Here is a 16512-nt window from a genome sequence, read left to right as displayed (position 1 = left end):
GATGTAAACTAAAAGCTATTGGCTGTTTAATAAAGCAAGGGATGAGCCCTTTAATGTGTTCTGCCCCAACTTCTTGTTTCAATTGGGAGGAAAACTTATATATTTCAATACTTTTGGGTTCTCTCACAAAACATTTAGATTTTCCCCCAAAAAACTGCATTCGCTTGCAAAAAAAAATTGTGGTCCCTCGCAAAACTTTTGCCTTCCCCCCGAGAAACGTTGCGTTTGCTTGCAAAATGATGTTTCCCCAAGACACTTGCATTCGCTTGCAAAACATTTGTCATAGAAATAATGAGGTGGGAAAAGAGCTACAGTTGTTCCAAAGGCGTAAATGTGGCATTGAGCCAACCCTACTAAGAAATGCCACTGACATCTGTTTTTTCCATCTCTCACACTCTTCTTTATCTCTATCAGTCTTGCTTTATCTTTTTCCACAGTGTTGCTGTATCGTCTTTTTTAATGCAAATGCGAAATTTGATGCTCCAAGACTGCAGGCTTGTGGAAAACCATGAGGGTTGTTTAAATGTTTTGAGAAGGTTTCTTACTGAGTTTTATGTTGTGATGATGAAGCTGTAATGATGGCGTTTGCTCTACCCTGCTGTTTCGATTCAATCCAATTGAGATTCCCTGGGCTTTACCCATTACATAATCAGATCAGCATGTGGTCACATGGCTTTGTCAGTTTGAATCTCTTGTCACTCAAATTCAGATTTGAGCGCTCTGTATATTTGTGAATTGCGTGACAGGGTCATGTAAGGTGTTTATGTTTGTCTGAGCATTCATTTTGACCTAAAAACTTGCCAAAGTCACACAAAATAAACATTAATCTCTACACCGTGTTACACAACAATTGCAAAAGCACCAACACTCCATCCATACAAATGCAAATTCTTTTGTCTGTATTTTGTCGCCTCGACCTCTTGGCTGATTTTAACCTGAAATTTGGTCTTTAAATTGTCTGACGTTGGTCTGTCTGGGTTTTGTACGTTCATTTGTCTTTATGTTTCTGGGTACACCGTAGGGATGGGACGAAATATCGTTTGACAAAATATCGCGATACAAAACGTGACGAAACGCATCGAGGTCGAAAAAAATGGATCGCGAAATAAAAGGCACTGCTGCATGATTTGCGTAGTCTATAAATAATTTAGTGTATTATATGTGTGTATGTATATGGGGCAGACATACAGTCTATGGTGGCAGGCTGGCAGCACCATCTGCTGATCAAGCAGGGTTAGGGCCTTGCAATGTCGCCCCCACCGACAACGCATAGTATTGCGTGCTTCGGCGCGTCGCGTATCAAAAACTAGGATGACACATTTGGCTACGCATCGACGCATAATGGCGGCCGAAGCGTAGCGATGTGTAGCCTTGCGCACGCGTATGCGTACCGATGCGTTGACTATGTAAGGGCCCTAAAACTAAATGAAAAAAAAACATTATATCCGGGGAACGGTGCGGTACGTCATCACGTCAAGACAGCGCATGTTGCAACAACAACACTGCAGTCTACAGCGAGCTAACAAATATTAGCATTGGCACCAACTGCCTTGCCCCCAAACAGCCGACCATGGAGTCAAATATACCGTAAAACTTCAAATAATAGCCCGGGCTTTTATTTTCCCAAATCGTCGCAAAACTGCACCGGCTTGTATTTGAGACATGCGTCTATATGAGACCGGCCTTTATAATGTAGTGTTGAGATGTTGTTCATTGAGTGTAGGCCTAGAGTCTCTAATCTCTAAAAATCTCCAAATGCTCCACGTGAAACTGCGGTCTTCCGACCTTTTACTATCGTGTCAATTGATTTTGATTAATATGCGCGAGGGAGAGAGAGCAAGACAGCGCTCGTTTTGTTTGAAGACGTGAGAGTGCGCGCGCGCGGCTGGGGCGCTCTCTCTCTCTCTCTGCTCGTTATGCGCCCTGTCAAGCACAGCAGTCAATTCTACATCACTCGCCGATCAAAAAAGGCTTTGGCGGGACACACATTTGCTTTGGCGGCCGCCAAAAAGCGGATGATCTGACGGGTTTTAGAAGGTTAAATACAACCCGAAACTAAAAAACAGACCCGGCCTCTATTTGAGACCGGCCTTTATTTACCCAAACCTGCAGCCACACCAGGCGTGTAAAAGAGACAGGCGTCTATTTGGGACTCGGCTATTATTTGAAGTTTTACGGTATGCTACATCAGTGCCCAGTGAGCGTGTCTTTTCCACAGCAGGAGACATTGTGTCTGCTCAAAGATCACTGATTACACCAGAACATGTTGATATGTTAGTTTTTTTTAAGAAGAACCAGTCCTGAGATAACTTAACCTAGGATTAGAGCAGCACTAAGGGAGTGTTCTTGTTTGTGTTTGGCCAGTTAGGCCTTGTGTTTCCCTGTGTGCAGCTGAAACAAAAATAAATAAGTTGTTGTTATACAGTAATATTTTTTTCTTTTTTTTCCTTTTTTGATATCGTATCGTGACGTATCGTATCGTGACCCTGGCATATCGAGGTGCATCGTATCGTGAGTTTAAGTGTATCGTCCCATCCCTAGTACACCGTGTTAAAGCCTGTGTGGAGAGCTTAGCATCAAGCAATTATAATGCAAATAAGGATGGCTGTTTCTCCTCGACACAGACAAAGGAGTGAATGAATCCTTCTGAGTGAACGTTTATTTCGTATGGAATGTCTGTTCCGTGGATCAGTATAAGTTAGACAGGTTGTTCAGTAAAAAAGGAAACCAATCGGCATTCCTATTCAACATTTCAACATTCCATTCATCTGTGTTGATCTAGCCATCAAGTACATTACACTAGATCTGTGGGAAAATCCAAAGCGATTTACGTCATTTACGTCCTTACGTCATTTCTATGTTTTAAATGGTTTAAAAGAAGTCTTTTTATGAGGGTGTGGAGGAAGTTTTGCCAACAGCAAACAACCTTATTAGAGGTTGAACAAGTGTAGCAAGGTGTGTCGGATATGAACTGGTTTTATGGTCTTCTTTCATAAATAATAGCCTACTTCCTTAACATGAAACTATTATTTGTATTTACTGTTTGATATTTTTTAGAAAAAAAAAACAATGAATAGAATACTCACGGAGATCATTTAAAATAAATGTGTGCATATATACTTATAAATAAATCTAAAACATAATATAGTAATAGTAAATACAATTCTGTTATCATTTACTCAGCCTTATGTTGTTCCAAAACCATAAGACTTTTGTTCATCATCGGAACACAAATGTAGATATTTTAATGAAATCTGAGAGCTTTCTGTCCCTCCATTGACACTCTATGCAACAACCATCTTGACGCAACAAGTTCATAAAGAGATCGTATAAGAAATCCATATGAATTGAACGGTTTAATCAATTTTCTGGAGAGACATGATCACTTTATACGATGAACAGATTTCATTTAGGCCTGTTATTCACATATAATAAACATTCATCAACCGCACTCATCAGTTGTAGTAAGCGGAAGCTCAAGCATGCTTGCTCAAGGCGCGAGAACCAATGAGGTTCATTCTCCTGTTATGCAGCGCGTTTGAGCTTCCGCAAGAACCAATGAGGTTTGTTCTCGTGCGTCAAGCAGGTTCGGTTTAGCTTCTGTTCGCTGATCAGTGCTTATGAGTTGAATTAAAGCCTAAATTTAGTCTGTTCATCAAATAAAGCGATTGAGTCTCTGTCATGACAATAGCAAAGTTGGACTTTGAGCACCCCCTGAAGTAAGCTAAAGTGTCTTGAATGAGATTATCAAAAGTTTAATTGTGTCTCTGGTCTCTTGCAGCCATCAAAGTCAACTGTGTGGGGTCGTGTGGCATCTCGTCCAAGCTGAACGATGCATCATGGATGCTTGAGGAGAAGTACTTGAGCAGCACGCTGTCTGTGGCCGATAAAGGTAAAACGACCAACTTCCATTCATCATCTCATTTCATTTCAGCTTTCTTTTTTTTCTAGAAATTCAATCATTCTTAATAGTATTAGTCAAAATATTCTTTCTGTGGCTCCAGTCTACAAAAAAAAAACCTTCCTCACTTTGAAGGACTTCATTGTTTACCTCTTAAATTCATATTGCTTGATCAACTGCTTGAGTCTGAAAGGTTTCCTGTTCTGAGTACGTGTCTTTCTGCTTTCTTCCTGTCTGTCTGAATGTGTCAGGTATCACATAACCCTTTAAGTATGTTAGATTTGAGTTATCCCTTTAAACAGGAAACCTTTCATTTGTTTTCTTCGATAATTATAACCGATATGTTGGCATAGAGATAATGTTTAAAGAGCATGTGTGTTGGGTTATTTCTGATAAAACTGATCTTTCAGGTAAATGTGTAGCTGTAGGCGGTATATGGTAGGAAATGTCTGTACTTAAGAGGATACATTTGCTGTTGCCAGATGAAGCCTCCGATCTAGTTTAAAGCCATTTTTGGTCCCTACTACCTGAGAGAGAAATAGATATCTTGAGAAAAATATGTTGTGTATGTGACTGTGACAGCTGTAGGCTTGGTCAACACTCAAAAACAAACAAACAAAGAAACATCTATGTGTTAGCCAATCATTAAGCTTTAAGACCCCCCCCCCCCCCCCCCATTTAAATTATGTGACTCTCTAGCTACTCTTTAGCTATTTTGTTACGAGATGTGACAAGTTCCGAGCTTTCTGTCTGCATTGAGCATGAAACTGCTGTGCAACATGACAAGGTCACTGCCAATCAGAAGATGCTTGATGCTTTGGACCAATAAGATTTCACAGTGGGTGGGCTTACCCAGCAGAACGCCACAAAAATGCAACAGTGCCTTCCCTCTTTTTCAGCTGACTTGGTTTTGGAAGTATTTTTTTGCCGTAGGGGAAAGCAATGAACCAAACCAACCAGGTATAAGGTGAATCACAAAATTACAAACTTATGAAGCAAAAAAGTATTTGAAAATCAGGCAAAAAGACGAATTGACAAATTTAAGGAGGGAAAGAACTACAATCCTATGAAGCATTGCAAATGAAACTAGAATGTACATTTCCAGAAGAAAATGTGAAGTGGTGCTTGCAGTGGCAAAACTCGCCGCTCGGTTGCTAGGGTGTGTATAGCTAGTTTTTAGTAAGATGCTAACAAAATAAGCATAATGATAGCATGATTAGCATGTTGCTAGCATCATGCTACCGTGTCTTTAGCATGATGCTAACATGATTAGCAGGTTGCTAGCATGTTTGTAGCTAGATGCTAGCATGATTAGCATGTTGCTAGCATCATGCTAGCATGATTAGCATGTTGCTAGCATCATGCTAGCATGATTAGCATGTTGCTAGCATTATGCTAGCATGATTAGCATGTTGCTAGCATCATGCTAGCATGATTAGTATGTTTCTAGCATCATGCTAGCATGATTAGCATGTTGCTAGCATCATGCTAGCATGATTGGCATGTTGCTAGCATAATGCTAGCATGATTAGCATGTTTCTAACATCATGCTAGCATGATTAGCATGTTTCTAACATCATGCTAGCATGATTAGCATGTTGCTAGCATCATGCTAGCATGATTAGCATGTTGCTAGCATCATGCTAGCATGATTAGCATGTTGCTAGCATAATGCTAGCATGATTAGCATGTTTCTAGCATCATGCTAGCATGATTAGCATGTTTCTAGCATCATGCTAGCATGATTAGCATGTTGCTAGCATCATGCTAGCATTATTAGCATGTTGCTAGCATCATGCTAGCATGATAAGCATGTTTGCTAGCATGTTTGTAGCTAGATGCTAGCATGATTAGCATGTTGCTAGCATCATGCTAGCATGATTAGCATGTTGCTAGCATCATGCTAGCATGATTAGCATGTTTCTAACATCATGCTAGCATGATTAGCATGTTGCTAGCATCATGCTAGCATGATTAGCATGTTGCTATTATCATGCTAGCATGATTAGCATGTTGCTAGCATCATGCTAGCATGATTAGCATGTTTGCTAGCATGTTTGTAGTTAGATGCTAGCATGATTAGCATGTTGCTAGCATCATGTTAGCATGATTAGCATGTTGCTAGCATCATGCTAGCATGATTAGCATGTTGCTAGCATCATGCTAATCATGCTAGCATCTAACTAGCATCATGCTAGCATGATTAGCATGTTGCTAGCATCATGCTAGCATGATTAGCATGTTGCTAGCATCATGCTAGCATGATTAGCATGTTTGCTAGCATGTTTGTAGCCAGATACTAGCAAGATTAGCATGTTGCTAGCATCATTTAGCACTTAACTAATCGATATTAGCATGTAGCTATTCACAGCTAGCATGTTTAGCATGTTGAAAGTCCTGTGTGTTAACATGAGTCAAAAGACCCAACCCCCATCGCGATACAATGTTCTGATGCTGAGATATAGCTGTTACAAAATGGTTGCTAGGGTACTCTGTTTGGTTGCTAGGGAGTGGCTTGGCAGCTGCCAATCATGAAACTCCAAAGGCTGCTTGTCAGTATGAATGATATAAACCAACTCCCATGCCTCTGTGACATTCAGAATGGAAGATATCCCTCTTTGGATTTTGGTTGCTAAGGTGCTCGACAATGGTTGCTAGGGCGTGGCCAGTAAGTGTTGAGGTGATTCATGATTGGCTGTTTGCTGCCCCGAGTCAAACTAGCCCACCCTCATGTTTCTATGACTCTTATATTCTGAGATATCCCTTTGATCTGTTTCAATGGAAGTCTATGGAACTTGTTGCTAAGGAGGTCTAAATGGTTGCTAGGGCGTGGCTTGATAGCTTCACAATGATCCTGAGAGACTGATTGGCCGTCTGAGTAAAATGAGCCCGCCCCTTTGTCTCTACGACACTGTGATCCAGAGTTATGTTCAATATAAAAGCGGTTTCTATGGTGTAGGACGGCCCATTTCATGGGCCGTCCTACACCATAGTAAGTCAATGGGGCAACTTTGGGCAGCTCCTGCCCCACAGGGGTGCAACTTTTACCCCATTGTGTGGTATATTCTTATAGAGCCTGTCAGCCTCTTTAAATGTGGTAAATTTCACGTTTCTGCGACATCCTCGTTCCGAGCTACGACTCGTCAAAGTTTGACGCAATGTTAAGTCTATGGGATTTTTCGGCCGGTTTTTCGCCCCTGGGGCGAACATCGTACCCCCGATCCCTTATAAAAGTCATAGCACACCATTCCCGAACAGGCCGCACGTTTTGACACCTCATTCATGGGTCTGTGACAAAAACTGCGGGAGGAGTAGCGCGTCAAAAAGTGGCCAGAAGAATAAGAATAAGAAGAATAAGAACTAGAATGTACATTTCCAGAAGAAAATGTGAAGTGGTGCTTGCAGTGGCAAAACTCGCCGCTCGGTTGCTAGCGTGCGGTTAGCTAGTTTTTACCAAGATGCTAGCATGATTAGCATGTTGCTAGCATCATGCTAGAATGATTAACATGTTGTTAGCATTATGCTAGCGTGATTAGCATGTTGCTAGCATGATTAGCATGTTGCTAGCATGATTAGCATGTTGCTAGCATGATGTTAGCATGATTAGCATTTTGCTAGCATGTTGATAGCATGATGCTAGCATGATTAGCATGTTGCTAGCATGATGCTAGCATGATTAGCATGTTGCTAGCATGATGCTAGCATGATTAGCATGTTGCTAGCATGATTAGCATGTTGCTAGCATCATGCTAGCATGATTAGCATGTTGTTAGCATCATGCTAGCATCATGCTAGCATGATTAGCATGTTGTTAGCATCATGCTACCAACATGCTAGCATGATTAGCATGTTGTTAGCATGATGCTAGCAAAAATAAGCATGTTGCAAACATGTTTTAGGTAGATGCTATCATGATTAGCATATTGCTAGCATCATGATTAGCATATTGCTAGCATCATGCTAGCATGATTAGCATGATGCTAGCATGATGCTAGCATGGTTGCTAAGGTGTTACTAGGGGGTTGCTAGGGTATTATGGGTGGTTGCTAGGGCGTTGCTAGGCGGTTGCTAGGGTGTTCTGGGTGGTTGCTAGGGTGTTGTTAGGCGGTTGCTAGGGTGTTCTGAGTCATTGCTAGGGTGTTGCTAGGTGGTTGCTATGGTATTCTGAGTGGTTGCTAGGGTGTTGCTAGGTGGTTGCTATGGTATTCTGGGTGGTTGCTAGGGTGTTGCTAAGCGGTTGCTAGGGTGTTCTGGGTGGTTGCTAGGGTGTTGCTAGGCGGTTGCTAGGGTGTTCTGAGTGGTTGCTAGGGTGTTGCTAGGTGGTTGCTAGGGTATTCTGGGTGGTTGCTAGGGTGTTGCTAGGCGGTTGCTAGGGTGTTCTGGGTGGTTGCTAGGGTGTTGCTAGGCGGTTGCTAGGGTGTTCTGAGTGGTTGCTAGGGTGTTGCTAGGGTGTTGCTAGGCGGTTGTTAGGGTGTTCTGGGTGGTTGCTAAGGTGTTGTGGGTGGTTGCTAGGCGGTTGCTAGGGTGTTCTGGGTGGTTGCTAGGGTGTTGCTAGGGGGTTGCTAGGGTGTTTTGGGTGGTTGCTAGGGTGTTGCTAGGCGGTTGCTAGGGTGTTCTGAGTGGTTGCTAGGGTGTTGCTAGGTGGTTGCTAGGGTGTTCTGGGTGGTTGCTAGGGTGTTGCTAGGTGGTTGCCAGGGTGTTCTGGGTGGTTGCTAGGGTGTTGCTAGGCGGTTGCTAGGGTGTTTTGAGTGGTTGCTAGGTGGTTGCTAGGGTATTCTGGGTGGTTGCTAGGTTGTTGCTAGGCGGTTGCTAGGGTATTCTGGGTGGTTGCTATGGTGTTGCTAGGCAGTTGCTAGGGTGTTTTAGGTGGTTGCTATGGTATTCTGGATGGTTGCTATGGTGTTACTAGGTGGTTGGTAGTGTTCACATTTGGTTACTATAGAGTTTTTATAATGTTCATGGCATGATTTAGCACTTAGCTAATCAATATTAGCATGTAGCTATTCACAGCTAGCATGTTTAGCATGTTGAAAGTCCTGTGTGCTAGCATGAGTCAAAAGACCCAACCCCCATCTCTATACGATGTTCTGATGCAGAGATGTAGGTCTTGCAAATTGGTTGCTAGGGTACTCTGTTTGGTTGCTAGGGAGTGGCTTGGCAGCTGCCAATGATGAAACTCCTAAGGCTGCTTGTCAGTATGAATGATATAAACCAACCCCCATCTCTATACGATGTTCTGATGCAGAGATGTAGGTCTTGCAAAATGGTTGCTAGGGTACTCTGTTTGGTTGCTAGGGAGTGGCTTGGCAGCTGCCAATGATGAAACTCCAAAGGCTGCTTGTCAGTATGAATGATATAAACCACCCCCCATCTCTATACGATGTTCTGATATAGAGATGTAGGTCTTGCAAAATGGTTGCTAGGGTACTCTGTTTGGTTGCTAGGGAGTGGCTTGGCAGCTGCCAATCATGAAACTCCAAAGGCTGCTTGTCAGTATGAATGATATAAACCAACTCCCATGCCTCTGTGACATTCAGAATGGACGATATTCCTCTTTGGATTTTTGTTGCTAAGGTGCTCGACAATGGTTGCTAGGGCGTGGCCAGTAAGTGTTGAGGTGATTCAGGATTGGCTGTTTGCTGCCCCGAGTCAAATGAGCCCACCCTCATGTTTCTATGACAATTCAGTCCAGAGATATCCCTTCGATCTCTTTCAATGGAAGTCTATGGGAGTTGTTGCTAAGGTGCTCTAAATGGTTGCTAGGGCGTGGCTTGATAGCTTCACAATGATCCTGAGAGACTGATTGGTTGTCTGAGTAAAATGAGCCCGCCCTCTTGTCTCTATGACACTGTGATCCAGAGTTATGTTCAATACAAAAGCGGTTTCTATGGTGTAGGACGGCCCATTTCATGGGCCGTCCTACACCATAGTAAGTCAATGGGGCAACTTTGGGCCCCTCCTGCCCCTCAGGGGTGCAACTTTTACCCCATTGTGTGGTATGTTCTTACAGAGCCTGTCAGCCTCTTCAAATGTGGCAAATTTCACGTTTCTGCGACATCCTCGTTCCGAGCTACGACTCGTCAAAGTTTTTCGCAATGTTAAGTCTATGGGATTTTTTTGGGCCGTTTTTCGCCCCTGGGGCGACCATCGTACCCCCGATCCCTTATAAAAGTCATAGCACACCATTCCCGAACAGGCCGCACGTTTTGACACCTCATTCATGGGTCTGTGACAAAAACTGCGGGAGGAGTAGCGCGTCAAAAAGTGGCCAGAAGAATAATAATAATAAGAAGAAGAAGAAGAATAATAAGTATGTGAGATAACAATAGTGTTGCTTCGCCATAGGCAAGCACCACTAATAAGTATGTGAGATAACAATAGTGTTGCTTCGCCATAGGCAAGCACCACTAACTAGAATGTACATTTCCAGAAGAAAATGTGAAGTGGTGCTTGCAGTGGCAAAACTCGCCGCTCGGTTGCTAGCGTGCGGTTAGCTAGTTTTCACCAAGATGCTAGCATGATTAGCATGTTGCTAGCATCATGCTAGCATGATTAGCATGTTGTTAGCATTATGCTAGCATTATTAGCATGTTGCTAGCATGATGTTAGCATGATTAGCATTTTGCCAGCATGATGCTAGCACGATTAGCATGTTGCTAGCATGATTAGCATGTTGCTAACATGATGCTAGCAAGATTAGCATGTTGCTAGCATGTTGCTAGCATGATGCTAGCATGATTAGCATGTTGCTAGCATGATGCTAGCATGATTAGCATGTTGCTAGCATATTGCTAGCATGTTGCTAGCATGATTAGCATGTTGCTAGCATGATGCTAGCATGATTAGCATGTTGCTAGCATGATGCTAGCATGTTTAGCATGTTGCTAGCATGTTGCTAGCATGATGCTAGCATGATTAGCATGTTGTTAGCATCATGCTACCAACACGCTAGCATGATTAGCATGTTGCTAGCATTATGCTAGCATGGTTGCTAAGGTGTTACTAGGTGGTTGCTAGGGTATTATGGGTGGTTGCTAGGGCATTGTTAGGCGGTTGCTAAGGTGTTCTGGGTGGTTGCTATGGTGTTGCTAGGTGGTTGCTAGGGTGTTCTGGGTGGTTGCTAGGGTGTTGCTAGGCGGTTGCTAGGGTGTTCTGGGTGGTTGCTGGGGTGTTCTGAGTGGTTGCTAGGGTGTTGCTAGGGTGTTGCTAGGGTGTTCTGGGTGGTTGCTAAGGTGTTTTGGGTGGTTGCTACGCGGTTGCTAGGGTGTTCTGGTTGGTTGTTAGGGGGTTGCTAGGGGGTTGCTAGGGTGTTCTTGGTGGTTGCTAGGGTGTTGCTAGGCGGTTGCTAGGGTGTTCTGAGTGGTTGCTAGGGTGTTGCTAGGTGGTTGCTAGGGTGTTCTGAGTGGTTGCTAGGGTGTTGCTAGGTGGTTGCTAGGGTGTTGCTAGGCGGTTGCTAGGGTGTTCTGAGTGGTTGCTAGGGTGTTGCTAGGTGGTTGCTAGGGTATTCTGGGTTGTTGCTAGGGTGTTGCTAGGCGGTTGCTAGGGTATTCTGGGTGGTTGCTATGGTATTCTGGATGGTTGCTATGGTGTTACTAGGTGGTTGGTAGTGTTCACATTTGGTTACTATAGAGTTTTTATAATGTTCATGGCATGATTTAGCACTTAGCTAATCAATATTAGCATGTAGCTATTCACAGCTAGCATGTTTAGCATGTTGAAAGTCCTGTGTGCTAGCATGAGTCAAAAGACCCAACCCCCATCTCTATACGATGTTCTGATGCAGAGATGTAGGTCTTGCAAATTGGTTGCTAGGGTACTCTGTTTGGTTGCTAGGGAGTGGCTTGGCAGCTGCCAATGATGAAATTCCTAAGGCTGCTTGTCAGTATGAATGATATAAACCAACCCCCATCTCTATACGATGTTCTGATGCAGAGATGTAGGTCTTGCAAAATGGTTGCTAGGGTACTCTGTTTGGTTGCTAGGGAGTGGCTTGGCAGCTGCCAATGATGAAACTCCAAAGGCTGCTTGTCAGTATGAATGATATAAACCAACCCCCATCTCTATACGATGTTCTGATATAGAGATGTAGGTCTTGCAAAATGGTTGCTAGGGTACTCTGTTTGGTTGCTAGGGAGTGGCTTGGCAGCTGCCAATCATGAAACTCCAAAGGCTGCTTGTCAGTATGAATGATATAAACCAACTCCCATGCCTCTGTGACATTCAGAATGGACGATATTCCTCTTTGGATTTTTGTTGCTAAGGTGCTCGACAATGGTTGCTAGGGCGTGGCCAGTAAGTGTTGAGGTGATTCAGGATTGGCTGTTTGCTGCCCCGAGTCAAACGAGCCCACCCTCATGTTTCTATGACAATTCAGTCCAGAGATATCCCTTCGATCTCTTTCAATGGAAGTCTATGGGAGTTGTTGCTAAGGTGCTCTAAATGGTTGCTAGGGCGTGGCTTGATAGCTTCACAATGATCCTGAGAGACTGATTGGTTGTCTGAGTAAAATGAGCCCGCCCTCTTGTCTCTATGACACTGTGATCCAGAGTTATGTTCAATACAAAAGCGGTTTCTATGGTGTAGGACGGCCCATTTCATGGGCCGTCCTACACCATAGTAAGTCAATGGGGCAACTTTGGGCCCCTCCTGCCCCTCAGGGGTGCAACTTTTACCCCATTGTGTGGTATGTTCTTACAGAGCCTGTCAGCCTCTTCAAATGTGGCAAATTTCACGTTTCTGCGACATCCTCGTTCCGAGCTACGACTCGTCAAAGTTTTTCGCAATGTTAAGTCTATGGGATTTTTTTGGGCCGTTTTTCGCCCCTGGGGCGACCATCGTACCCCCGATCTCTTAGAAAAGTCATAGCACACCATTCCCGAACAGGCCGCACGTTTTGACACCTCATTCATGGGTCTGTGACAAAAACTGCGGGAGGAGTAGCGCGTCAAAAAGTGGCCAGAAGAATAATAATAACTAGAATGTACATTTCCAGAAGAAAATGTGAAGTGGTGCTTGCAGTGGCAAAACTCGCCGCTCGGTTGCTAGCGTGCGGTTAGCTAGTTTTTACCAAGATGCTAGCGTGATTAGCATGATTAGCATGTTGCTAGCATCATGCTAGCATGATTAGCATGTTGCTAGCATCATGCTAGCATTATAAGCATGTTACTAGCATGTTTTAGTTAGATTCTCCCATTATGCTAGCATGTTGCTAGCATGATGCTAGCAAAAATAAGAATGTTGCAAACATGTTTTAGTTAGATGCTAGCATTATTTGCATCATGCTAGCATGATTAACATATTGCTAGCATCATGCTAGCATGATTAGCATATTGCTAGCATCATGCTAGCATGTTTAGCATATTGCTAGCATCATGCTAGCATGATTAGCATATTGCTAGCATCATGCTAGCATGTTTAGCATGTTGCTAGCATGATGCTAGCATGTTTAGCATGTTGCTAGCATGTTGCTAGCATCTTGCTAGCATGATGCTAGCATGTTTAGCATGTTGCTAGCATGTTGCTAGCATGATGCTAGCATGATTAACATGTTGCTAGCATGATGCTAGCATGATTAGCATGTTGCTAGCATATTGCTAGCATGTTTAGCATGTTGCTAGCATGTTGCTAGCATGATGTTAGCATGATTAGCATGTTGCTAGCATGATGCTAGCATGATTAGCATGTTGCTAGCATGTTGCTAGCATGATTAGCATGTTGTTAGCATGATGCTAGCATGATGCTAGCATGATTAGCATGTTGCTAGCATGATGCTAGCATGATTGGCATATTGCTAGCATGATGCTAGCATGATTAGCATGTTGCTAGCATGTTGCTAGCATGATTAGCATATTGCTAGCATCATGCTAGCATGATTAGCATATTGCTAGCATGTTTAGCATGTTGCTAGCATGTTGCTAGCATGTTTAGCATGTTGCTAGCATGTTGCTAGCATGATGCTAGCATGATTAGCATGTTGCTAGAATGATGCTAGCATGATTAGCATGTTGCTAGCATATTGCTAGCATGTTGCTAGCATGATTAGCATGTTGCTAGCGTGATTCTAGCATGATGCTAGCATGATTAGCATGTTGCTAGCATAATTAGCATGTTGCTAGCATGATGCTAGCATGATTAGCATGTTTCTAGCATATTGCTAGCATGATTAGCATGTTGCTAGCATGTTACTAGCATGATTAGCATGTTGCTAGCATGATGCTAGCATGATTAGCCTGTTGCTAACATGTTTGTAGCTAGTTGCTAGCATGATTAGCATGTTTCTAGCATCATGCTAGCATGATTAGCATGTTGCTAGCATTATTAGCTATTCACTGCTAGCATGTGTAGCATGTAGCAAGTCCTGTTTGCTAGCATGAGTCAAAAGAGCCAACCCCCATCTCTATACGATGTTCTGATGCAGAGATATTGGTCTTGCAAAACGGTTGCTAGGGTACTCTGTTTGGTTGCTAGGGAGTGGCTTGGCAGCTGCCAATCATGAAGCTCCAAAGTCAATGTGAATGTATAAACCAACCCCCATCTCTATACGATGTTCTGATGCAGAGATATTGGTTTTGCAAAATGGTTGCTAGGGTACTCTGTTTGGTTGCTAGGGAGTGGCTTGGCAGCTGCCAATCATGAAACTCCAAAGGCTGCTTGTCACTATGAAAGATATAAACCAACTCCCATGCCTCTGTGACATTCAGAATGGACGATATTCCTCTTTGGATTTTGGTTGCTAAGGTGCTCGACAATGGTTGCTAGGGCGTGGCTAGCAAGTGTTGAGGTGATTCATGATTGGCTGTTTGCTGGCCCGAGTCAAACGAGACCACCCTCATGTTTCTATGACAATTCAGTCCAGAGATATCCCTTCGATCTCTTTCAATGGAAGTCTATGGGAGTTGTTGCTAAGGTGCTCTAAATGGTTGCTAGGGCGTGGCTTGATAGCTTCACAATGATCCTGAGAGACTGATTGGTTGTCTGAGTAAAATGAGCCCGCCCCCTTGTCTCTATGACACTGTGATCCAGAGTTATGTTCAATATAAAAGCGGTTTCTATGGTGTAGGACGGCCCATTTCATGGGCCGTCCTACACCATAGTAAGTCAATGGGGAAACTTTGGGCAGCTCCTGCACCCCAGGGGTGCAACTTTTACCCCATTGTGTGGTATGTTCTTACAGAGCCTGTCAGCCTCTTCAAATGTGGTAAATTACACATTTCTGCGACATCCTCGTTCCGAGCTACGACTCGTCAAAGTTTTTCGCAATGTTAAGTCTATGGGATTTTTTTGGGCCGTTTTTCGCCCCTGGGGCGACCATCGTACCCCCGATCTCTTAGAAAAGTCATAGCACACCATTCCCGAACAGGCCGCACGTTTTGACACCTCATTCATGGGTCTGTGACAAAAACTGCGGGAGGAGTAGCGCGTCAAAAAGTGGCCAGAAGAATAAGAAGAATAAGAATAATAAGTATGTGAGATAACAATAGTGTTGCTTCGCCATAGGCAAGCACCACTAATAAGAACTAGAATGTACATTTCCAGAAGAAAATGTGAAGTGGTGCTTGCAGTGGCAAAACTCGCCGCTCGGTTACTAGGGTGTTCTGGGTGGTTGCTAGGGTGTTCTGGATGGTTGCTAGGGAGTTGCTAGGTGGTTGCTAGGGTGTTCTGAGTGGTTGCTAGGACGTTGCTAGGCGGTTGCTAGGATATTCTGGGTGGTTGCTAGGGCGTTGCTAGGCGGTTGCTAGGGTATTCTGTGTGGTTGCTAGGGCATTGTTAGGCGGTTGCTATGGTGTTCTGGGTGGTTGCTAGGCGGTTGCTAGGGTATTCTTGGTGGTTGCTATGGTGTTGCTAGGCGGTTGCTAGGGTTTTCTGGGTGGTTGCTAGGGCGTTGCTAGGCAGTTGCTAGGGTATCCTGGGTGGTTGCTAGGCGGTTGCTAGGGTATTCTGGGTGGTTGCTAGGGTGTTGCTAGGTGGTTGCTAAGGTATTCTGGATGGTTGCTAGGGTGTTGCTAGGCGGTTGCTAGGGTGTTCTGGGTGGTTGCTAGGGTATTCTGGGTGGTTGCTAAGCAGTTTCTAGGGTGTTCTGGGTGGTTGCTAGGGCGTTGCTAGGCAGTTGCTAGGGTATCCTGGGTGGTTGCTAGGGTAATCTGGGTGGTTGCTAGGCAGTTGCTAGTGTATCCTGGGTGGTTGCTAGGCGGTTGCTAGGCGGTTGCTAGGGCGTTGCTAGGCAGTTGCTAGGGTGTTCTGGGTGGTTGCTAGGGCATTGCTAGGCAGTTGCTAGGGTATCCTGGGTGGTTACTAGGTGGTTGCTAGGGTGTTCTGGGTGGTTGCTAGGGCGTTGCTAGGCAGTTGCTAGGGTGTTCTGGGTGGTTGCTAGGGTGTTGCTAGGGTAATCTGGGTGGTTGCTATGGTGTTACTAGGTGGTTGGTAGTTGTCAAAGATGGTTACTATTGAGTTTGTAGCATTTTATTGGCATGATTTAGCACTTAGCTAATCAATATTAGCATGTAGCTATTCACTGCTAGCATGTGTAGCATGTAGCAAGTCCTGTTTGCTAGCGTGAGTCAAAAGAGCCAACCCCCATCTCTATACGATGTTCTGATGCAGAGATATTGGTC

General features: G+C 44.0%; 1 protein-coding gene across 2 annotated transcripts in view; it reads left to right on the top strand.

The window, feature by feature from the left end:
* arrdc1b (arrestin domain containing 1b) overlaps positions 1 to 16512 on the top strand; it is a 61397-nt gene that overhangs the window by 22660 nt on the left and 22225 nt on the right. The window contains exons 1-2 of one of the 2 annotated variants that reach the window (XM_056244289.1): positions 2935 to 2955; positions 3782 to 3892. In XM_056244289.1, the coding sequence (XP_056100264.1) occupies positions 3844 to 3892 (49 nt within the window). In that variant the 5' untranslated portion in view covers positions 2935 to 2955; positions 3782 to 3843. Of the gene's footprint in view, positions 1 to 2934; positions 2956 to 3781; positions 3893 to 16512 lie in introns of those variants that run through there. The other variant, XM_056244288.1, reaches the window with a different exon arrangement.

The sequence above is a fragment of the Rhinichthys klamathensis genome, unplaced genomic scaffold (assembly GCF_029890125.1).
Source record: "Rhinichthys klamathensis goyatoka isolate OS25496 unplaced genomic scaffold, OSU_Roscu_1.1 h1tg000956l_1, whole genome shotgun sequence".
NCBI lineage: Eukaryota > Metazoa > Chordata > Actinopteri > Cypriniformes > Leuciscidae > Rhinichthys > Rhinichthys klamathensis.
Note: the sequence above shows the minus strand (reverse complement) of the source record. Positions and strands in the feature narration are given on the sequence as shown.